Here is a 25398-nt window from a genome sequence, read left to right as displayed (position 1 = left end):
AAAACAGAATTCAAATTTTTGGAATTTAAGCCTCTCTTGGCAGGTTCCCCGGAAAATATATGGGTGTTTCCTATAAAAATCTTGCCCCAAAAGTTCTCCTATATTATTTACTGCTTTCTTCTAAGCATTCATTTAAAATAGAGCTATGCTAATTTGATGAACATATACATATTCAAAGTTATCCCCAAAGAGACCCTGCTGTTAGTGAGTCTCTGCTTCCTGGTGGTCCTCCATGGACTGCAAGGATACAACCTGCTTCATCATGGTCCTCAGCACATATCACCGGGGAGCCTTTTCAGTGCCTAAGCACCCTCTTCCCCCTCCTCCACTGACCTTGGTGTCTCACTCCCTGTTGCTGCTACAGTTTTGCAACTGCACAACAACTTCTTCTCCTCAAACACGTTATTCACAGAGGCATTACCTCCATCACTAATTGGCCAGACCTGGGTCAGGTGCAGGATCCATCTGAAAATTGGCTGGCCCTAACCCTGTGAGCTACAGGGGAAGCTTCTAGCAACTCTTTGTTTAAAGAAGCCACCCCTGTAGCCCCACTGCTACCAAAAAACCTGACCCAGGCAAAACCACTACACTATCCTTTGTATTTCATTACAATGTGATTAATTGAAAGTTATTAAGAAAAAAATCAATAGAATTAAACAATATCTTAGAGAATGGTCTTTGTTTCTCAAATATAATGTTTCTAGTAAAACTATATCTTTTTTTTCTAAATCAACATGAAAGTTAGTGTGCCTGTGGTCATCTTTCTATTTTAAAATCTTGTTTTCTTTGTTATTTAAGGAAAAATCTGTCCTGGAAGAAATTGATGTGATTGTAAACAGCCTGCTAGATATTCTCTTAAGGACCATACTAGAAATCACCAGCCGACCACAACCATCAGGCTCCGCTCTGCGCCTCCAGTTTCAAGATGTGACTGTAAGTTCCTTTCAGTGGAATAGCTCACAATTGTCCCTGGATGGACTACTAGATTTTTTACCGTATTTTCTTTATATTGTAATTCACAATGGTAAGGTTTTATGTATAAAACAGAGAATAAAAGAAGCAAAGAAAACATTTTCAGTGGAAATAATAATTTTTATTTTCCATTAAATTTATTTACAAATTGTTGCTAAAAATCCCCACCTCTCATTTCTTTTGAGGCTGTTTCTGGTCAACAGTTATGTCATTACGTTTCTTTTCTTGACAGACTTTAGAGCTTTTTGAAACTCTCATTAAGTTTGAATTCCTGAAAATGGAAGAATATCAGTCAATAAGATTTTACTTCCTAAAATGTGTACTTTTTTATATGATAAAACAGCTCTAAAAATGCTTGTGGAATCTGTCACAGGTAACTTGTACAAATCCAAAATAGTAACTTATACAAATCTAAATACATTAACTGAAAAGCATTTAGTTGTTTTCTGGGCTGAGCATTTGAGCTTCATTTCTGCCATGTGAAGTAGAGCATAGAGGTTGGATTTAAGTTAACAAATCATAGTTTGGTCACTCTGCTATAAAAGCTGATGCAAATTAGAAGGCTAGAATGCAGATATTTACAGAAAAGCCTATGATGAGTAGTGACAAAACAAAATTAAGCGTTATTTTGCTTTGTTTCCAGGAAGGTTGCCAATTTGCTTTTGAAGGGCAAATCAGTTCTAATATAGCAAGGGATATGACCCTAATATGAGATGAGGAGGTAACATTTTGTGAAGAGAACATACTATGCTGTGTGATTTATCATCTCATTATACAATTAATTAATTGCCCCATTTTTACACTGTAACAGTTTTCATTAATGAATAAAAACTTACTTTTCAAACCAGAATTTCTTCTGAGATAAAAAATTTAGAAATATTTAATAGCTGTGGAAGAAATATGTTTTTGAGTTTTTTGTTTGTTTGTTTTACTTTTCCACAGAGAACAAACATTATATGAAGTGTTTTATGGATGCTTAGCTAGCACCATACTTTAATCACTGCAATTCATTAGGACTATGCATCTGAGAGAGTGGAGGCCTTTTTCTTTAAATTACAAAATTACAAATGTGCACTATGTGGCCTATCAGGCCATCACAAGTCTATGCTGAAGTAAGGGTTGTAGTATTAGACTTACTGTAGGAAAGCTCTGAGCTTATTGGTTTCTTCTGAGCTATCCATTTGCTTGCAGATTAGGTTTTCATAAAACACCATGACAGCCTAATTCTTTCACACTATCAAAGAATTAGGCTCTGAAAGTGCTTTCAAGTCGCAAAATTTTCTTTTATGCATCGGAAAAGCCATGTCATTGTCACCACAGGCTCTCAAAGAATACTTAATGTGGAAGTGACTCACAGAACAGCATACGGCAATTACATACATTTATGTAGAAACATCGTGCATTATGGGCTTATGGCAACACATGGAGCCAAATTCTTGGAACTATTTGTAGAGCAAGTATGATGAAGTACTCAATGTGTGTGCAGCAGTAGAGTCTGTTCCAGGATGTTATCATCATTATTTCAGACTCCACATATCATAAAATATTCTTTGTGAGATGTTTCATGGCAGCACACCGGATGAAATTCTGTCATACTTCTGCATCAGATGTAGTCTTCCTTGTGGAAGTAGCCCCAAACTCATCTTGGTGTGATCTATGCCCACGCATCACTGTTTTTCTTCACAAAGATGCTGCGTGAAATCAGACACCATCAAGCTGTGTGCTTTCATGACTGCACTGTTTCTTTCCTTCCTCTCCAGTAGTTTTGGTACCTCGATAATGTTTAAATTTTCAGTGAAGTATCTTGTTAGATTGTAACCTGCAAGATACAGTGGATTTAATGCAATGGTGAAAGTCAAGCTTCTGCTTTAGGATGCCAGTGATTTAGACCTTTAGATTTCTTTAAGACAAATGCATTCACATGTAAAGAGTTAGCAGAAAGCAATCCAGTTAAAGCAAACCTGTATTGATTTCAGCTCTTACAAGTTTATTCCCTCAGGACCTAAATGAATTGTAATTAAATTATGAGCTTCATGTATTTTAATAATTGTACTCCTTAAATAAGATGCAAAAAATTACTTCAGGGTTCTACTTAAGTGAATTGGATGTACTGCTTGGCTTGGCTTGGCTTTTGACATTACAATTAAATCCCGAATGGCTTTTATCAAGGTTGTTACATGTGCAGAGTTTGCTTTCATGCAAAATTTGCAAGTTAGTCTGTGGCAAACACTGACAGAAATCTTAAAACACACAGTTTTATATTGAGTTCAACATGTGCAGCTGAATGTTGATTGTTACTTTAAAGACCAACTGTCTGTATAGCTACCTGCATTTGAATCTTTAAACTCAAACTAAGTCAGTTAACAATTAGCTAAAGCAGGTACCTTTTTAAAGCTAACCTGTCTGTCAGCTATAAAAGGAAAGCTTTCTATAATAGATTGTGATTTTTAATATATACTATAGGTTAAAATAAGTGTGGGAACATTGAAGGAAAGTGACTAGAAAGGACTGCTTAAAATGCTTAAGCCATAAGGGGAAGTATTCAAAAGATTCAAATTCATTTTGCCATTCAAGCTTTGCAATCCAGTAAGCTTAGATCCTTATTTGTTTACTCTGCTTATTTTGGCTAAATCTGAGTAGTCGCAGACTTTATAACTGGAATAAAATTCTCTCCACATTGTGCCTATTTAGATGAACCTACATTATATTTAGTGGCACAGTAAGATCGTATTGAGGTGAGATATAATTAAATTGAAAATACTAAAAAAAAAAAAGAAAATTAAAAAAACAGGTCTTTTTTATTTTGGAAGAAAACCTTATAAAATTGGGAAGAAATTTTTTAGATATTCATAAGATAGCAGCTGGAACATTGATGGTTACATACTCAAATTCTAGCCTTAGGAGGTTTTTTTAAGAATGCTATTTTCACTGTAAAAAACAGTGGATTTACAGGAAGGTAATTAATTTGTGACCATTATTTCAGTGTAGAATCCTATTATGTGTGAGACAATTATTTATCACTGGTTTGCCAGTGAAAGCCATCATTCCTCACACTACCAAGTGTGTGAATTAGTCCTTCCAGTGTAAAATCCAGACCACTCCTATGAGAACATACTGCATTACATTATTTTCTGTTTTTAATCAAAAACAGAGAAAAATCTTCCCAAAATTTCACTTAACAAACTAATGAAAGACACAACTTTAAAGTACTGTTATCATATGTGTCCTTCTAGTCTCATTCTCCAGGCCAGAAGTGTATTTCCCTATTTTTAACAACCTTGTAAGATTTCAGAATTGTTAATTTTAAGCACCAGGATGCAATCCAGGCCTTTCACTCTTTCCTGTCCTCATCTATTCTGCAGTCAGACCACACTGATACTGTTCAGTGTTTGTCCCAGTGCAAAAGTGAACAAGCAAACAGGAAAGGGAGAGTGAGAGAACCTATTCCTTCCCATAAGGTCTTGGTTGTTTGATTGGTCACTTGAAGTAGGCAGTGAATTTCTCTGCTCTTTATTTCCTGAATCCCTTGCTGTTTGAAGGACAGCTTGGTGAATGTGTACCTATAGAAGCAGGGAGGAATCTGCGCAGCAGTGCAGTAAGTCCCTCAGCTCCTTCCTTGGAGTGTCCTTTTTCTGGAGTGTGAGATAGAATAGAATCGTATCATATATCATATCATATCATATCATGTCGTATCATGTCATCGATAGAACTCTTTATTTTTGAAAAGGCCTTTAAGATCATTGATTTCAAGTATTAGCCTAGCACTGCCAAGTCCACCATGAAACTGTGTCCCTAAGCACCACATCTACACATCTTTTGAATACCTCCAGTGATGGTGACTCAACCACTTCCCTGAGCAGCCTATTCCAATGCTTGACAACTCTTTCAGTGAAAAAGATTTTTTCTTAGTCTTCAATCTAAAGCTTCACTGGGACAACTTGAGCCATTTCCCTCTTGTCCTATCACTTGTTACTTGGGAGAAGAGGCTAAGACCCACCTTGCCACAACTTCCTTTCAGGAAGCTGTAGAGAGTGATAAGGTGTCCCCTCACCCTCATTTTCTCCAGACTAAACAACCCCAGTTCCATCAGCTGCTCCACTTGATGTGGTGGGGTGTGAATCCGGGAGCTGGCATTGTGGGAGAGAGTGTTCTTGCCCTAGAAGCTCAACTTGTAAATACATTTTATGATGAGAAAATCCTCTAAAGGTCCAAGGAAACTTCTGATCAAAACAAAGATTTATTCATTCCTTTAACTGGATTTTGTTTTGACAAATTATGTTTTTCACTATGGAAAAATATTTTTAAAAATACCCAGATAAATCCATTCATTTCTTCCCTAAAGGAAAACAATAGCTTTCTTCCCAGAATTGTTGCAAAATATTTTTGTTTACATTTGTTTCAAAATTGAGTTGAATAAATAATCTATTTAAAAACAGATATAAGGGAAACAAATCACAAATCAAAATTTTACTGGTTTATCCCTCTGGAACCATTTCAAATAGACTTTGCTAAGCAAGTAAACTGCATTAGGGGAAAAATAATTCTTAAATGAGAAGGAGATTGTAGCTAAATTAATGTATTTTCACAAAATATGGAGTCAGAGCATAATTGCAGATTAATTTCCCTTGCATTTGTTATTTATTTGTAAGTGCTTCTGACAGTTTAAGCTAAAGCACCAAAGACATTATAACCTATAATATTTCCATTCCTCACTTACCTGAACAGGGAGAATTTGTTTCCTGTTTGTTGTCACTGTTGCGACAAATGACTGATAGACATTATCAACAGCTTCTCGATAGCTTCAACACGAAAGAAGATCTGAGGGTGAGTAACAGTATTATCTTTCCCCTTGTTCAGATCTCTTTTTATTTGTCTTTTTTATTTATATTCCTTTAAGATATTCCTTTGCTTTGGTGAAGCACTTTTTCTGTTTCTCAGATTTTGTACAGGCTTTCTTGTGTACTCAGGCCCACTATTATAGTAGGGCTAGGATTCTGCTGCTTCTACAATGGCAGCAGATAGAATAGAAATGACAGTCTGTGTAAGTGTTTTAAAGTCATAAGCTGGTTTTCCAAGCCTGTTTTAAAAGTTATGTGTGTCTAAAGTTACGCAGTTTGGCTTGATTCTTCCTTACATTCCATTGTGGTTTTGCTTGATTTATTATACTTCTTCATTTATGTGTTCATTAAATTATATATGGCAGTGGCAGATGCAGCTTGAGAAGGGTATATTCAACTAACTCCCCATTTTTCTTAACAATGCAGCAAGTCCATAAAGCTATGCTTAGCTATTCCAGAGCAATTTCTACCAGTTTCATTGACAGAGTTACTGAGCTTGTGGAGAAACAGCATTTTAATTCCTTTTTGGAGGAGAGGGATCAATTAAGAAAAAAAAAAGCCCACAAAAAAAACCCCCAAAACCCCACATTTCCTGCATAAAAATCTATATTAAGACTTCCAAGGCAAGTGCAGAGTCCTGCACCTCAGGAGGGGACAGAGTGTACCCTCAGCAAGTTCCCCGATGACACCAAACTGGAAGGACTGGCTGATTCACCTGAAGGCTGTGCTGCCATTCAACAGGGTCTCAACCAACTTGAGAGTTGGGCAGCGAGGAACCTCATGAGGTTCAACAAGGACAAGTGCAGAGTCCTGCATCTGGGGAGGAAGAATCTCATGCACCAGTAGAGGCTGAGGATTGACCTGCTGGAGAGCAGCTCTGCAGAGAGAGAATTGGGAGTCCTGGTTGACAATAAATTAACCATGAGCCAGCAATGTGCCCTCATGGCAAGGAAGACAATGGCATCCTGGGATGCATCAAGAAGAGCATGGCCAACAGGTCAAGGGAGATTCTGCTCCCCCTGGTGAGGCCTCATGTGGAATTCTGGGCTCCTCAGCTTGAGAGGAACAGGGAACTTCCAGAGAGTGTCGCCAGCAGGGCCACCAAGATGATCAGAGGGCTGGAGCATATCTTTATGACTAAAGGCTGCGGGAACTAGAACTGTTTAATCTGGAGGAGACTGTGGGAGATCTCATTAAAATTTACAAATATATAAATGATGGATGTCAGGAGGTTGGGGCAGCACTTTTTTTTCTGTTGTGTCTAGTGACTGGAAAAGGAGTAATGGGATGAAGCTGGAACACAGAAAGTTCCACTTAAGGAAAAACTTCTTTACTGTAAGGATGAGGGAGCACTGGCACAGGCTGCCCGGGGAGGTTGTGGACTCTCCTTCTCTGGAGGTTTTCAAAACCCACCTGGATACATTCCTGTGCAACGTGATCTAAGTGGACCTGCGTTAGCAAGGCAATTGGACTAGATGACCTCCAAAAGTCCCTTCCAACCCCTACCATTCTGTGACCGTATGATTCTATAATTCCACTGTACTAGACCCTGAAAAACTTACATAGTACCGAATTTGATCCTCACAAGAAATCTTGAGTAATAACTTATACCTGTTATTTAGCCAATGATCCCAGATGGGAGAGTCCTAGTGTTACAGTATAGTTTTAGGTGTTACTGTTAAATCACCACTTGGTAAACTTAAGCACTGCCTTGAAAAGGAGTCTAGTCATGGTGCAATTTCAGATTTCCTGGAATTCGTGATCAGTGTTTAGAGCTGTTCTGAAGAGAGCATACCATTTGTGAGTGCCTTTTCTTTGTAGTGAGATGATCACACTGAGCTTAAAAGATAGAAAATGCTGCCAAGAAGTTATCTCTGTCATGAATCAGGAGTAAAAACCTAGGAGTTATATAAGGTAGACGATTTTTGTACTGGTGTTACGGCATCTGTTTTCACTTAGCCTAATTGCTATCCTTAGGAAACTTTTAGTACATATCATGGAACCTAGACATTTTTCATTGAAAATATTTTCCTTTTTGTTTGAGTTCTCAGCAGATCTGTATTCCTTGGTTTAGTTTTTCACATTTCCTAGAGATTTCCAGCTTGATTTGTTTGATGTATCTATGAAATACAGCACTGAGATTATTCAGACTTTTTTGCTTCTAGAACATGACAATTTTCTAGAATTAATGCTTGAATGGTGTTTGATTTGACACATTTAAATTCCCCCCACGCACATACCCTACTATTATACAGAGACATATGGAAAGCAGCTGTAGCCAGTGCCATCAGCTATCAAAACAGAGGTCTTAAGAACTCAAGTTCAGAGTTTGTTATTTCCATTTAGATCTCATCAAATCAGCATCAGCTTCACTAGTGATTCAGTGGCAGCAGGCTGATCAAAATTAATGCAGCATTCCTTCTCTTCTAAATCCTAAATAATATAATGGGAGTCTTTTCCCTAGCTTGGAAATATCAAATATCACTGATATGTGTATAAGTGAGAGCCAGAGGGAAGGAAGAGAGCTAGTGTGTGAGGCTGACACTGCTGTCAATCCTGAGGTGATTGTGTAACTGTCTAAACCATCTTGGCACTTACCTCTGTATCTTTATGCTTTGTCTGCCAAGTGTGGAACTTTCTTGGTATTTTATACTCCTTTAAGATATGTTTCTTAAAAATGACATCATTATGAATAAAGATTCAAAAGGTGTAAATATCTGTAATAAGACCTTTTTTTTTTTTTAATCTGAGATGCTTCTAGAGGCTGAACTAGTAGCTGTAATTAAGCTTGTGCCTAGTATGTACTTTGGGATTTAAACTTCAGAGGTAATAAACATCAGCTTTCTGGTTTTTCGAATCCTCTACTTGCCCCCTGGTTAATGATGTCAAGGTGGATTGTGTCTTTCCCAACTCACATTATTGGTTACAAATCTCACATGGGGTTTCCAAGAGTGTAACCCAGACCTTTGATTTGCTATCTGCTGTACTTTTTTGCTTTGATTACCTCTGTTTGTAATGAATCATCTATACTGAATTATTAGGCACTGATTCCAGACTAATTCTCAATGTGACTATGTCAGTTTCTTGCCTACATACATATTTGCACAGCATTTTGATACTCTTAAAAAAATAGCCCCAACAAACCACTTTTCCAAAGCAAAAATTCACTCAAGCAAGTTTGTAATTCAGTCTATCAAAGTATATTTAAAGTTCCTATTCCTTTTGTTGTTTCTTTTTTTTTGAACAGTCCACACCAAAAATTATTAAAGGCTCTTTCCAGCTTGTTAATCACTGTGTAACAAAATTAAGGCTTCGAAGGAAAGATATGTACACATTTTTATATGACATGTATCTTTGAAGAAGTGGTTATTTGTAGGAATATTTCCTCTGTTTTGTAAATACATTTAGTTTAAGTAACTGACATGGTGGCTGTTTTGATTGTAGTTGGGTCTTTAAGAGAGTCAGGTTTATTTTTCCACACAAAGAAGATAGAAAAGCATTTTATATTTGAAAACATGCAAATGAAGTAAGAGGGAAATGACAGGGGATTCATGGCTGAGTGGTAGCACCAGAGACAGTGCTTTACTCACTTTTTCAAACATTGAATTTAATGAGGCAGTAATTTTAAATGCTTCCTTTTATCTTTCAATATTATTTTAAATATATACTCCTTTTGCTTACCACAAAATACCTTCTTCCTCTAGTAAATATATTTTATAGCAATTTATAGAACGGAGGCACCCTTGTAGGCGGATATTTTGATGCTGCAAAAAAGCTCAGATATAGTTTATGACAAAAGGTAACAGTGTAAGTTACAAATAGGAGGAAAGCAGTGGGAAAGTGAATAAGAAAACCAGGGTATGTTGGTGCAATGCAGCTCTGATCACAGCAAGGTGGTTTTGGCTGATATGTGTTGGTTTTTTAAATGATAGATTAAAAGAATTCAAGATAAACAGATAAGTACCCGCCAGAAGGCCTAGTGTTTATTGATTGTCAGTCTACCCTACGTAATGTGCCAGAATAGATATACCAGAGACATCTGAGGAAGAAAAAGATAATATTCCTAATGTATGTAAACCTTACTAGTTCTCTGATCCCTCTCTTCCAGATAAAGGAGCTTGGGTAAAGTGGGAACAACATTGTGGAATTTTTGAGTTATCTGGACAGAGACCACACATTTGTCAAACCATCCTCTTTCTTATTGGCACTTTAGCACCCTGCAAAAAAGCTCTAGAATTCTCTACAAAGACATGATACCAAGTAGCTTGATAACTCTGCGTTGTGAACTGTAGCAAACTGTTGATCCAAACTAAAACTCTATTAGATACATCCTGAGAAATCCAGTGAAGAGCTTGATAATTTCATCAAGCAAATACTGAGCTGTGATACTGTGATATTAGTTAAATGGTGTAAGATAGTACTAGAGCTTTTGTACACTGGGTAGGAATATCAAGAGATGATATTTAGAGTACGGAAAGGACAAAATTATTCCTGTGCTGTATCTTAAGATAGAAGGCATATGAGACATTAATTACATCTGTACTCAACCAACCAAATGTTAGTTCACTTATACTGCTGGTGAAAATGTTTTTTAAATGTTAAAATCTGTTACTAAATCTATGAAACTATGAAAACTATGAAATAGTTTAGTGTAAAGGAAATAGTTCAAAATACAGTTACAAAATTGATCTTTCATGAATGCTATTTCCAAGTAATGTCTTGTAATGGTTGCATCATGAAACAAAAATGCCCAGTTGCGTCATGCAACGTGCCGGGCAGTAAAATGCCAGGCATTATAATGCTGATCAAAGTATCTTATGGAATTGCTACATGGAGATGGCTCTCTTGGAAGTGAACACTGGCACCAATCAATGTGCAGTGTTCACACATGAAGGATACCAGCACGCTAATGGCAAAATATCAGTCTAGTCAACTACTGTTTTACTCTTTGGTCATTTTCGTGCTTGTATTGGGCTCCTAGGGAAATATGTTACCAAAGATACGAAAACAACTATTAAAAGCTACAGGTTAATTCTGCTAATAGTTTTATTTTCTCAAAAATCCTACAATGACTGTTTTTTCTGAAGTTTTTTATGAGTTACCTGTTTCTTTTAGTTACATTTCAGCTTTGAATTATACTGCATTTTATTTATATCTTCAGTCATACTAAGGCTTTTCAAATCCACATTTTGTATCTTGTATAACTCATCACTAAGTTGATTACACCATTTCCTGTGTTTTTCTGTTAAAAAATTAGTGTTAATGATTCAAAATTAAATGACAGTGTCTACATTTGCTTTGGTTTAAAGTTTGCTTGGAATAAAAGATGTGTTCTGGTTTTAGCCTAGTTGCTAAAACCAGAACACATCTTTTATTTAACAAGCTGATAAATTTCAGCAGGCTTTGGCAGTTCCCCTGTGTCTCAAACCTCCTAAGTCCACAGCCTTTGAATTTTAGGTCCTTGAGACATTTCTTCATTTGCCAACAGCAGCCATTTGGTCTCTTCAGTTCAGCAGTCAGTCAGTCAGCTCCCTCACAGCAACAACATTTATTCTGTCTGGACAACAGACAGGATGAAAATGAGATATGGGAGAATTTGGGACATTATTTTGAGGTAACATACAGCAGCATTTGAGACATTGCCATACTGTTGGAATTATGACACAGAGCTGCAAGTATTACAGCACAAGGAAAGAAGGTAATCCCTAAAGCAAGAAGCAAGGAGAAGTGTCAAAGTATAACAGCAAGTTGCAAAGCTGTAGGAAAGTAGCCAGGAATGAACGTGTTGTTCATCTGTAAAGCTGGTCACTTTCATTCAAACATTATGTTATCTGCAATGAGTATCATTTATACTCTTAAATACAGAGAAATGTTTGTCATCTTACTCAGAAAACTCTTTTATATCATCTTCTCTGGTGAGTGGGTGCAGGGATCTCAGCTGCCTTTCCCCACGCCTGCATTCGTCCCTTTTTACAGCGACTCTCTTAATGAAAGACATCTGTTGTGCAATGCCCATCATCTACACTTCAGTAAATGCACATGAGAATGTATTTCAATGTTCAAAGACTATTTGGTATCCTTTGGTTGCATCTTCATGTCATTTGTGTTTTGGGCTAACTATCTACAAGTGATGTGGGCCAAATCAATAGAAAACATTGGAAGGTCAGATACCACACTGATTCTGTTAGACATGTTATATCACTTGCCTCAAAAATTCCATTTACTAACTAAAAGAATAGTGTCAGTACTATACACAATCAAGATAGGCCATTAAAAATGCTACCTTTCTTGGTAGTTGTATTTGTAAAAAAGAAAATCTGAAACGTGCTGAGAGGAATAGTTTAATTTAGTTATTTATTAGTGAGTTACATGACATAGGAGATGATAATGGTAAAAGCTCTTAAGCATTGTTTTCTATGTTCAAAGTAGCTCACGTGTGTTCACTATTTTTATAGATTCAGCAAATGAGGCAGAAGGGTTAAGTGACCTGTATACAGACAGACAACTGCAATAACAGTTCAGGGGCCTGGGCATTACTATTGAATTCACTGATCTCTGCAAACCCAGTGAGAAAATTGTCCTCATGCTCTCTTTCCCACCAAATAATGCTACTTTTAGAATAAATCTTGAAAGTGATGGAAACCTGGCATGATTAAGGAGATATTCAGAACTCTGTTTTGTTTGTAAAGTGCTTTTTTGATTTGCAAATTGTTCTCAAGATCACATTTGTGGAAGTGTATGGGTGGAAACCAAATGCATCTTTGACATTTCTCTTCTACGTCACTGTCAATCAAATGGCACATTACATTATTTTACTCCTTTTGAGAAAAAATGAATTAAATCACTATTTCAAGCTTTCTTGGGGAATCAAAGAATTAAAGAATATTCAGAGGTGTATTTATGTTGAAAATAAATGCGATTCTGCTGTTTCTATAATAACTTTTTCTCTCTGATTAAAATGTTTTTAAACCTCACTGCTCTTTTCAAAGCAACAGAGACATATGACTGCTTTCTTTTTCTTCCAAAGGATTTCCTCCTGCAAATTTTTACTGTATTTCGGATACTAATACGGCCAGAGATGTTTCCAAAAGACTGGACAGTGATGCGTTTGGTTGCAAACAAGTAAGGCATTTTTCACTGTTAATGAAAAATATGAGTAATGTGCAAATATCATGGTATAAATTAATATGATGTATGTAATAAAAATGCAAAACATCTGTTATAACCCTGGATACAATTTGTTACTGAGTTTAAGAATTTAAATCTCTGGACTGATCTTACATGACAATTTCATCATATAATCTGTACCTGTTTCTCTTCTGAATTACAGTAAGCACATATAACTGGAAACTCAGAAACAGTTTTACTGATTAAAGATGCTAAGCATCAACAGCTTTATTTTCCAAGTAGCAAATGACAAGTCTCAACAGAACGTCATTTCAAATCTGTTTGTTAAAATGCTGAGTTGGTAAAGATCTGTTTGCTCTCAAGAAGAAATTATCTGCTGTTATATCACTAACGATGCTTTTGCATGTTTGTTAAGTTAATGCTTGTCAAAAAAAATCACAATCAAAAATCACAAATCAGGAAATGAGGTACCAGCACAGGCAACATTAACCTACCGCTCTAAGCATTGCCTAGTGATACTTTGAGATGTAACCTGCTTTTGAGCTGTTCTTTCTCTTGCCTTATTTTTATAGGAACGAATTTTCAGCGTATCTGAGAAGTCATTATAACAAGTCTAAAACTATTGCATTTTATTTCACCTATGTCACAAGCTATCCTTTTTTTGTAGGCATAGCTTTTGATTAGATAAGCCAACTGAACAGTCAATTGCAATTACACAAACACCAGCAGAGAAGGGGGGATTGTGTTGGGCAGACCTAGGAATACAGAATTTTGTGCTACATATTGCAGTGCCTGATGGAAATTGGTTTTTAGTCTGTGTTGTACCTGCCACCTCCAAGGAGAATTTAAATTCATGGTATTGTACAGAATACTAGTAACAATATTATTATTACCATTAAATCTGGCAGTGTGTGTGTGTGGATATGCAGGCATCATAGTAGTTGTTCAGAGAATGCATATGATCATTTTCTTTTGTGTGTGATATTAAAGAAGACACGACTGAGATCAGCCTGTATCTGGTAATCACGCTTAAGAAATAAATTGAGAAACACAGGAAAGTGGTAAAAAACAGAAGAACTTTTAGACTAAATATATAATCTAAGAAGTTGTTATATGTTCCAGAAACAGCTGGCTTGGCAGATGGCGTTGCTACAGCTGACATCTACAAAACTAAGATTTAGGAATGACCTTGGCACGTGTTTCTTGGGCTAGTGGTGTTCAGATATGCTGAAGATGAGGATACCAAGTTCTGCAAAAGGAGTATTTGCTTCCACCAGTATTTTAGTTAGCATCACACGTCTCTCTTAATCCATGTCATATTGTTTCTAACCATCTAGGAGATGACTCTATGTCCAATTCTGTCAGGCAAAGCAGGAAAGCAGAAGTTGACAATAATTGCTGGTGTGAATTGGCCATGAGAAGCAAAACAGATTGGCTAACTGAGCAGAGTAGTGATAGGACATGGACTGATATGACAAGGAATAATAGCTTTAAACTGAAAGAGGTTAGATTTAGATCAGATACTATGAAGAAGTTATTCTCTGTGAGGGTGGTGAGGCACAGGAACAAGTTGCCCCAAGAGTTGTGGAAGCGTTCAGGGCCAGGTTGGACAGGGCTTTTAGCAGCCTGGCCATGGCAGGGAATTTGGAACTAGATGATCTTTAAGGTCCCTTCCAATCCAGACCTTTCTATGATTCTGTACCTGAACTCAATAACACACAAGTACAGAAGCATTACTGCTAGCAAATGCCATATAAACACATCTTTACCAATTCCACATTCAATAATTGCTTTAATGGCCGTTTGTTCCTTTGTGGAGGAAATGCTGGTTTCTTGTGACAAGGAGTTGGCTGGGTCACTTAAAAGTGTTGTGTAAACTAAAGATGCATTGATCCTATGTTATGTATCTGTGGCTTAGTTTCTATTCCTTTTTGAGGCAGCAGAAAGGAAAATCCACTTCTGTCCTCAGCTGCTGAGCACTAGTGTTTCCAGGTCTGTTTCTGAACTGGAGTAACTTCTTTTAACTTGTGAACCCCCTTGCTTCAGCTTCCTTGAGGTGTTCAAAAGCTTAAAGCCACAGAGCACTAGCTTTGCTACAGTTGTCCCAACCTAAAATCTTTAAGAGCCTGGGCATAGGATGAGAAACTGGGCACTGTCTGCACCACAGACAGAAGTGACTGTGAGCCATTCTTCCTGAGCTTCTTTTGATGAGCCAGAGGACTTCAATGATCTGAGACTCTTTGGGATTGGAAGGCAAAACTTCTTAAACTGCTGGCACCACTGATGTCTAAAAGGAAAAACTAGAAGTTCTAGCCCATTTTTTTGAGAGCATAATCAAGTAATTCATTAACAGTCTAAATCTTTTCTAACTCCTGCTTTCCAGGAATGAAGTGACTGTCATGTTTCCTGTGTTAGATGGCCACCTTCTTGGCTGCCTGGGCTTCAGCCCAAGAAACATTAGTTAATCAGAAGGCAGAGTCTGTCTTGGGAGCTTCACCTGTCACCACAGTCACGTCATCAGGAGCACTGTCTTTTTTCTCCCCTGTCCCTAGAGTGATATAAAAATTCAAACTGTCTGGTATTTACAGGAAGAGAGATTTACCCTGTCTGAGCCTGGGGGAGAAATGAGTCCTAGCAAGGATATAAGCAAGTAATAAGCTGAGAGGAAAAAAAATTATTCACTTTTTTCTTTTATATATTCAGAACTTCAATTACCTGAAAGATTTTCAGGTCTTAAAATGCCATAATTCTTTCAATATATAATATTTATATATAAAAACATTGCTGCCTCCTGGCTTCTATCTTTTTTTTCTTTCTTATTCTAGTGTTTTCAGTATCATCTGATACTTGAATGATGTCTAGGATTAAAAAAAGAACAAACCCAACTTGGAAGATACTGTTATCTCAAGAAGACAAATCTCTAACTATCCAGAAATTAAGATACTTTATGATGACATGTGCATGATCTATAATTCTGAATATCTGGATGCTCAACATGAAAAAGTATTAATGGCTAGCAATATAAAACTCCCAAGTGACTTCCAAAATTTTTGAAATGAAGTAGCATTCTAAAAAGCAGGATTAGTTCTAAAGCACAGATTAGGTATTTTTTTAATTGTATTCCGTGCTGGAAGGAGAACATGCAAAAAATCCGTATTGTTTATTAGCTTCTAGCAGTCGAACAATGAAACAGAAATTAACTCTTGTTTAAAGCTGAATTACTGTGTAAAAACTGTAATGAGCTAATCAGCATACATTGAGCAAAGCAAAATAGTTACATATGGTTGTCTAATATTTCTAACATTTGTGTTACTCCATACAGACATACAAAATATGTTTTTATATATAATATGAAAAATATAATTTACATTTCTTATCTTATAGGGGTAGACTGACCTTCAACAGCAACTAGGTAGTTTGCTTGCTGGCCCTCTAAGCAAGGGGTTTTTATAACTGCAAATGAGCACTACACAATATAAGAGATTTCTGAATCAGTTGCCTAGTGTCAGAGAGGAATCAAAAATTCTATAATAAAATATGCCGGACTGAAACGGAAGCTTCCAGATAACACCTTCATAGCATTCCTCTCAACTGGAAATCACTGTGTAGTGGTCACTTGCTTCAGTTACCCTAAGGTTAGGAAAAAATCACTTATCTATTACTTTAATTATCTGACATCTTTTGAGAGCATTTAAGAGACTCTGCTGAACTCCGAGTGTGTCGTGTTTCATTAATGATTGAGCAGGCCTTTGGAGAGGAAAGTGAGCTTCTGCTACTTGCTGAGCAAAGTTTTGGTATTTTTAACATACTATGCCTATGTATTATTGAAAAAGGAATTAATTTTCCACTGCTCTCAATATGCAAGAAGCTTTAATTTTAAAGATGATCCAATTCCAGTTTGAATTTAAGAGCATACAAAAAGGATATATGAATATTGTTATTTATAGTAAAATAATTGATCTGTAAATTTAGATTTACTACAGTGTGTTCCTTATACTAAAATTCAATATTTATCTGCTGACAGTTGGGTGCAAGGACCTTAAACAGAATTTTTTTTTGTAATTCAGTAATGACATTATTTTTTAAGAAGTACCTCAGAATACACAGTAAAGGAAGACGTGGAATTAACATTAGTTTCATCATTATGGCTGCTTTGAAAAATCCTGTTAGCTCCCATGGTGTGGGAGTCTGAGCCTCCTACTATGAACAAAAATTCTAGGTTTTATGTAAGACATAATGTTGCTAACAATGTTCATGCTTTTATGTAATACAAAATGTTGCTAACAAATGAACCTGACCTTCAGTCTGTCACAAAAAGCATGTATATATGTAGGGATGCATGTGTGAATAGTTTTATATACATACAATAGATACATACAGGTATCTGTGACCCTAGGTTTATTTCAATTCTTTATGAAATGTAGAAGAAATTTTTTGTTGTTCTTGTTCAGATACCTCTGTGCTCATGAAGATTTCACTCTGAAATATCAAAGGGTGAAACGTCTCATATCAGAATGGAAAAAGAAAGCTTTTGTTTTCTGCCACTGGCCACCTAGGCAAAAGCCAGGTTGCTAGAGCACAGTGCAGGCAACAAACCAGTTGTTGAAATTCTGGGAACTGGTTTGGACTTTTCAAACAGGTTCTTGCAGAAAAGTTTGCTGTAAAAAATTGATGGAAAAGTTACTCCTTCAACAATGGCCTGCTTGGATCTTGGGTCGGCATTTTGTGTATAAGCCCAGAAATAATTTAGTAGCTAAAAGCAGAGGTTTTTCTCGTGTAAAACAGTCAGTGGTTATGAACAAATTTGTGGCAGGTGGTAAGAGGAAGAAAAGCAAGTCTTGTCACAATGTTTTCTAGTTTGATACTCAAATAGATGTTGTTGTTGTTTCAAAATCGTTGGCTGGGATTCAACTTGGAATGTGAGTATTGTACCAGATCAGGCAGCTGTCCATCTGTCCTCTGGCTGCTGTCTCTGCTTTGTGCATTTTTATTTTTTTTTAATAGAACCTAAATCAGTTGCAGGAAAAGAGGAAAAAGATCCCCCAACTTGACCTGTGTTTTCTCTTCTGCTCAGTTTTAGTTTGTTAGATTCCGAATAACAGATTGTATGTCAAAACCAGTGGCTTCATCTTCCTGTTGTTCAGTCTGAGGTTTTGAGGTGTTTTATCTACAATGTGTACATTCTCACTCTTCAGACCCACATTTTATCAAGCATTCTGTATTGTGTCTTTCTCTTTCCAAATAAATCAAACCCAAGCAAAGATATTCTCTAAAGATCCCTTCCAACCCTAACATTCTATGATTCTATGAAAGCTGCCTATTGCAAGAAATACCTGCATTGTCACTATTCTGTTATCTCAGGAAAATTCCAGGAAAAAAATCCTAAAAAATTACATTCGAAAGGTTTTTCTAATCACCTTCTCATATGAATTGAAGCAGATCTTTCTCTTCAGTTTTGCCTGTCATGGAAAAAATGTGGCAAGAAAAGGAATTGTCTCAGACGTAAATAGAACTATGAAATGTAAACTTGGCAGGATGGTTGCAGTTCTTGAGATCTTGAGGAATTTTCTCTTGCTTACAATTTTTCAGGGATCTATTGCTTTGGATTTAGGTTGAAATTTTATATAGCAATAGTTCTGATGAGCTGACCATTTCTATCAGAACATCTTCCTGAAATATACAAACTATTTCCATTCTGTGAAACCTATGAGCTATAAATTAAATCATGCAATAATAACAGAAATGACAGAACTCATTTCTAATCCATACCTTGATTATTAGCTTTGCATACATTACAGTTTGTAATTGTTTGTCTTCCATGCTGAAACAGTGAGTGCTGTACACTCACTGTAACTCCTTGTTGATGGAAAAGTGGGGTAAACTATACAGATGAGTGCTAAACATGGAACACTACTTGGATAGAAAAGCTATAATGGAATTATTGAAAAAAAAAACCCCAAACACAAACATTTGAGCAATGAAGCTAGGAAGGAAGGAAACTCGGGTAATGAGACTCAAACAGTGTTCTAAAACAAGATCTCAGACTTGGCTGCTATACAGGTGTTCAGACACATCAAACCAGAAGGTAAAATTTGTCAGGGAGAGTAATTTTAAAAGCGGAGAAATGGAAGCAAACGTTTGATCTAATAATAACTAAATGATATATAGCTATTTTGTAATTATAAACTTGACATCTGTAAAAAATGCCAGTAGGTAAAGATAATTTATCTCCTAGGTATATTGGTGAACATATAATTCTTTGGTGTTGTGAAGATGAAAAATATTATACCCTTAAAATATATCTATTACTACTATGATATCTAATGGAACATATTTTGTCCTTGACTGCTTTGCAAAAATAGTTAAAAAATTAAGTCTAAATTATGGAATGGAAACAAATTTTAGCACTGTAACAGCATACATATCAAAACCCATTTTCTAAGAAGTACTAGATGTATTCAGACTACATGGTAATTAAATGAATGTGCAGATAAAACCTTTTTTTCAGGAGGTCTTTCAACAGTTGATTGCTGTAAAATACAGCAAAAAATACAGTGTCGTAGCAAAAAGATCATTTTGTGTTTATCTTTTTTTCTCCATGTTAAGCATCTACTACTGCCCACTTGCAAAAAATAACTTAATGGTTTATAGGGATTTTTGGTTGACTAAATATGTTGATAGATAGAAGTCCTGCAGAGGTTAGCTTAAGGGTTTAATCGTTGAAGTGAGTTGTATTTTTAAGGATGTTCTGTAGCTTACCAAACTTGGTTGCTGCAGTGAAAAAGGCTGTCATTGACCTCTGGTGACAAACACTCTGGAAAGATTTTTATTACATATATTTATCTGAGACAGATTAATATAATTTAAGCAGGTGTCATCACAGGGCAAAGTGTGGCCATTCGCAAAACACAGAGATCTTTAAAAGCAGATCTTTTTCACAGAGATCATGCAGTTTGTCTCTTGTCATTAAAAACCCTCTTTATCAATAGAGCAAACAACATTGTATATTGATAATTACTAGGTATTATATATTTATAATTTATACATGCATGTTTTCAGTACCAAAAGAGATGAGAGCAAATTTTCCCACTGTATATAATGCTAGTAGGACAAAAAGCTTGTTAAATCTGATATCAGCATTATTTGCAGAACAAAACCTCTGGTTTGTCTTTTTGATCAATAGTATTTTGTGTAGAGAATATCTCTTCTTAGCACACATTCTTAGATCATACCTATGTTTAAGTTTTTTAATATGCGTGTTTTCTGTCAATAGATGCTGTTAATAGTGAAATGTTTGTATACACTTAAAATGTAGTATTTAATGTTGCCGTTTGTGCCACATCTATTTCTTCACTAGAAAATTGTTGACTCTGACTATTAAATATGAATTTCCACTTAATGACAACTACTGTCTTTTTCATTCTTTTCTTCCCAGTGTGATCATTACAACAGTGTTGTACCTTTCGGATGCCCTTCGTAAAAACTTCTTAAATGAAAACTTTGATTACAAGGTAAAGTAAATGTGTGTAAAATAAGATAGATTCAATAGCTGCTACATCATCCAGGGACTTGATTGGTTGTTATTAGATCAGATCCACTATGTAAAAAGATAGAACATGTACTAAATCAGCATCTTCAAGTGCTCTGAGATTAAGTTTTTTCTTAAATAAAGGATTGTCTTAAAAATCAGGAGTGCTGTGAGGTTTTTTAATTTCTTCTTATTTTTCATTTTGTGATTCCAGCCTCTGTGTTAGATTATTTATTTTTTTTATTATAGGGACTAGTTTTATTATTATCACAGAAGGGAAAAAGATTCCATTTTTGAATCAAGGCAAATTTATCAAAAATGTGGGTTTGCATTTCTGTAATTTTTCTCAAGACCAATTAACATGCTGCATAATTAGAAAATTATGAGACTGCATGGTTAATGTAGTTAAAGATGTTAGTGAGTACCTCATACAGTGAGATGTGGCGCCTGTGATATACTGAATTACAGAAGGATGCTTTTAGGATTCAGATGAGAAGACCTGGGAATGTATCTGTGAAGACCCATTCTTATGGGAACCAGAATGAGTATTCTGCCCAACCAAGAGACATTAGTCCAATTATTTCACCATAAAAACTGCAGAATTTCTTTCCTAGAGGAGACAAGAGATCTCCTCTTGACTTCCAGCAGTTTTGAATGCTTCTGTGAAAATCCAGACTCCTTTTGGAAGTATTGACAGGAATGAAGATTTATCTACTTGACATAACTGAACATGAGGAATCCTGTGTTTTATGAAGTCCCACAAGTTCAGAGGCTAAAAGTGGTGTAAGAATTACCTGTAGACAAGGCATCTGTGTTCCTTAAACTTTCTTAGCAATGTTATTACTATCCTACAGAATGGTAGTGTCTGGAACAGAGCTCCCCCTACACTTACTACTTTCTTCCTCCTGCCATAGAAATTGAGTTATGATAATTAATATTTTAATGCATTTGCAGCATGTTAACAAAGTCTGGCTTTGCTTTTGTCCAATGAAGCCTTCAGTAATTGAGACCTGCAAAAAATAATACAAAGTAGAATGGACCAGAGAATGACAATTCTGATAGCTTTTAAGGTGTCAAAATTTTTTGGGTTTTGGGCTTAAAGGCATAACTTTTTGAATTCTTCTTTTAAAATATGCCAAAAATGTATCCAAATGTAGAAGGTAAAAAAAAAAGACAATCTGCAACTCTGAAACCTTTACATTTAAAAGATGTAGAATATGTAAAATAGATGTATTTCTGCTGAACATTCTGGGGTTGCTGAAAGTATATTTGAATGCAAAGAAATTTGGTCAAGAACAGTGAGTAATTTATTAGTTGAGATTGAAACAAGTGGTGTGATATAAAAATTTGCATCTTGAATGGTCATAGAATGGTGGTACTGAGAAAATGAAATAACCAAATGCCATATGCTTGTTGTAGATATGGGATTCCTACTTTTTTCTTGCTGTCATTTTTATAAACCAGTTATGTCTGCAACTGGAGATGTTCACACCTTCCAAGAAGAAAAAGGTTTTAGAAAAGTAAGTACTACTGTCACCTTCTAGAAAACTGTAATAGATCAAAGACTTCTCAAAACTCAAGACATAGGAGGTTACAAAAAGGCCTATCAAAAAGATAACAGCAACAGTATTTTCACTGACTGCAATGAGAGTTGATTCTGGCACTTTGTATTGCACTTCAGAGCTGACAGCAGCCTTCGTAGAAGTGCCCAAATTAGTTCAGATACGGGGAGCAAAATAGCCGTGTTGTAGCAGGGACAACACTAATTTCCACTGGATGCATAAATTGATTCTTGCTGGTTCACATGTTTCTGCCAGGAACTGCACTGTGGTCTGTGTGAATTAATTATATTTCTTTAAGCTAGAGCAAAAGTATTTGTTCTGAAAGAGAGAACTGCAGCATATTACTACAAACAATAGCTTTTGCTTTACAGTTCTGTTACTGATATATAGGGCTTAGAAAGAACGGATAAATTTGACAATATATATTGCAAGTAAACCTGGGTTTAGGAATGTGATTTTAGCTGAGTGCATTGAAAAGGGCAAAAATTTGGAAGGAATTGTCACTTAAAGTAGTTTTTTAACGGTCTACAAATTAGATATTTCATTTAACAGTGTCAGAGAAGGCATATGAATTTTCTTTTCTTAAGTGATCTTTCATTGTGTTTATCTGTTTTATACATTGAAGATACGGTGACATGCGGGTAACAATGGGATGTGAAATCTTCAGCATGTGGCAAAATTTAGGTAAGTAATTGAACACATCATCAGTAGCTCATAAAATGCAAACCAATTATTATTTCTTCACCTATTAAATACACTTGACAATGATAGTGGAGTTGTTGATAATTAAGTTCCCATGAAGTCTTGATTCAAGTTTAGGAAAATCCTAGTGATCTGTAGTTCCCTTCTTTATAACTAAAGCTTTCTAAGCCATGATACTATATTTGACCTATCCCTGCGTTCTTCAAAGAGAACTGAAAGAATACCAGCAGAGAACGTGAGAAAAAGTATTTCTCTTTTTGGGCAGAATTATTATGCCTGGAATAATACTTATGTTCACAGTTTTAGCTTTGTTGCCAAACAGTTTAAGGAACAGACATATCTCTTAATTCTGAAGCTTTCCTGAGATGCTGGACTTGCGTCAAATCTTCGCCAAAGTCCTAGTTGCACTAAAATAGAAAGGCATGAGTAAATCACTGCCTGATGTATACATGGCAAGAAAAATATATACTTGATTATAAACTTCAGAACATTTTTATATTCATAAGCAGTAGCTGTGCAAACTGTTTGAAAGTATGAAGGGCAGAGAAACGCAATTAAATGCTCTTTGGGAAGAAAAGAAAAACTTGGTAGAAGATTTGGATCTACATTTGTCATCTTCATATTTTAAGTTACTCAGTAATTCATTAGAGGGCTCATTAAAGACACACAGACCATCGCTGGTTACTGAGTTATTGTCACCTCAATTCTTTAAATCTTTTCCCAACAAGATATGTAGTTGTAAAAAACTGATCATGCTGATTAGCCTGAACTAGAAAAAGAAATGTTTAACATTAGAAATATTTACTTATTAATATCCTGTTAACATTTGTTGTGTAGCATATTTTACGTATTTACAGTATTCAGTATTGTTTACTCAGTCTAAAGCATCCCTCTACATTATTTGGATACAATGATAGGTATAACTGATATATCGCGGATCCACTCCTGGGTCCTGTCTCCTTCATGATGGGATAAGACCTTAGTGTGCATCATCTCCCCACTTGCATTGTTTTCTACTGAACAGAAACCCAGTATGCAAGCAAGAAGGGAATCATGATGGCTTTCAATAGGAATGAATTTTGTGGGGTACAATATGGAGTTCATCTGATAATGTGTCCAATTAAATACTATAATCAGGATATTTCATATAATTGGTGCTGTGCAAGTTGGGATTTTACAATTCTCTTAGCAGTAAGAGTCATCAAAAGCCTTGATCCTTGTACAGTAACCTTGCATTCATATGGATATGCATCCCAGGATGTTTCCAGAAAAGGGAGTTCTGGCTTTCCTTTTCACAGCCACAGACATCAAACAGAGCAGCAAGCATGGATCACTGTCCACTGGAATACCCAGAGGCAGACTGGATGGAAATTAAATCCCCAGCTTGGAAAGTTGGTGCACTGTGATTCATAATACCCCTATTCTGAAGATATCCCAAGTCTTACTCGTGCAAGACTGAAACTGAATGGTCAATTATTTCTTTATGCCATTTCTAGCTTTCCTGAAAAGAACTTAATTTTCTGCTAAGTAGAACATGTCGAGTTAATGGAAAATGTCTTAGCACTGATTTTAAAGCAAGTTGTTTTGAAAACAGCTGAGTCACATTTTCTTTCCTGCAGTCAAAACATGCACTTCCCTTGCTGTAGGCACAAAAATAAAGATAGGTTGAAATTGAAGTACTTACCTCCTTTTGATGAACACAGAATATCAGATGGTTAACCATTTCATGACCACAAAAATGTAGAGCATAGAAATCAAACCATCCCTGTCAAGAGTAATTGAAATTCTCAAACATTGCAGTGTCTCTGTTCTGCTTCTGGGAGACTAACTTGGGATACAGAAAACCCACTGTCACATCTGAATTCAGGAATGCGTGTTACAATCTGATAAATTAGTTTGGACTTATATTATTGCATTGTCTGCAGAGTTTCACTTTCGGGGCTTAAGTCCATGCTGTGAGGGACTGGAGCTAAAAAAATCTAGACATTTAGAGTGCTGTTTTTTTAATTATTCAGGTAATATTTGGAATGGTTAATAGATCATGAGACACTCGGTTAACATTCAAGTTCATGTTTATTTTTGTTTTAGGGGAACACAAGCTTCACTTTATTCCAGCATTGATTGGCCCCTTCCTGGAAGTGACCTTGATCCCTCAGCCAGACCTGAGGAATGTAATGATCCCCATTTTCCATGACATGATGGACTGGGAGCAAAGGCGAAGTGGCAATTTTAAACAGGTACTGTGTGTGAAACTGTTTATAAAACAGGACTGAATATCTAGCACCTCTGAGAGTGCTGGTGCCAGCCATTGGTTCAGGGTGGAGAAAGCCATAACGTTTTATCTGTTGGAGAGGGATTACCAGTATACTCTCTGCAGAGATATTAAGATTCTTCAATAGTGCTATCATGTTAGTAATGTAAGACAAGGGTTAAAACTAATGGCCTGTGAAGAACAAAACTTGAGTTTTCTTCAACAAGTCTGATTTTGTTGTGGCTTTCCATCTCTGCTTTACAGCAGTACAGACTACTGGTTAGATAGGATTCAACTAGCTTCCTTTCCAGTTAGTATGAAAAAAGATCAGATGTTCTTTCTGAGGAACATTCTTCCGTAAGGATCCAAGTATTCTTGCTGCTCAAACACCTTCTTAACGGGCTAGGAAGAAACAAC

General features: G+C 36.1%; 1 protein-coding gene across 2 annotated transcripts in view; it reads left to right on the top strand.

Annotated features, from left to right (window-relative positions):
- DOCK4 (dedicator of cytokinesis 4) overlaps positions 1-25398 on the top strand; it is a 242306-nt gene that overhangs the window by 174571 nt on the left and 42337 nt on the right. For both annotated transcript variants that reach the window (XM_062017381.1, XM_062017372.1), the window contains exons 25-31: positions 799-933; positions 5698-5796; positions 12838-12932; positions 20374-20449; positions 21886-21986; positions 22654-22712; positions 24819-24967. In XM_062017381.1, the coding sequence (XP_061873365.1) occupies positions 799-933; positions 5698-5796; positions 12838-12932; positions 20374-20449; positions 21886-21986; positions 22654-22712; positions 24819-24967 (714 nt within the window). The remainder of the gene's footprint in view (positions 1-798; positions 934-5697; positions 5797-12837; positions 12933-20373; positions 20450-21885; positions 21987-22653; positions 22713-24818; positions 24968-25398) is intronic.

Source organism: Colius striatus, chromosome 1, assembly GCF_028858725.1.
Source record: "Colius striatus isolate bColStr4 chromosome 1, bColStr4.1.hap1, whole genome shotgun sequence".
Lineage (NCBI taxonomy): Eukaryota > Metazoa > Chordata > Aves > Coliiformes > Coliidae > Colius > Colius striatus.
Note: the sequence above shows the minus strand (reverse complement) of the source record. Positions and strands in the feature narration are given on the sequence as shown.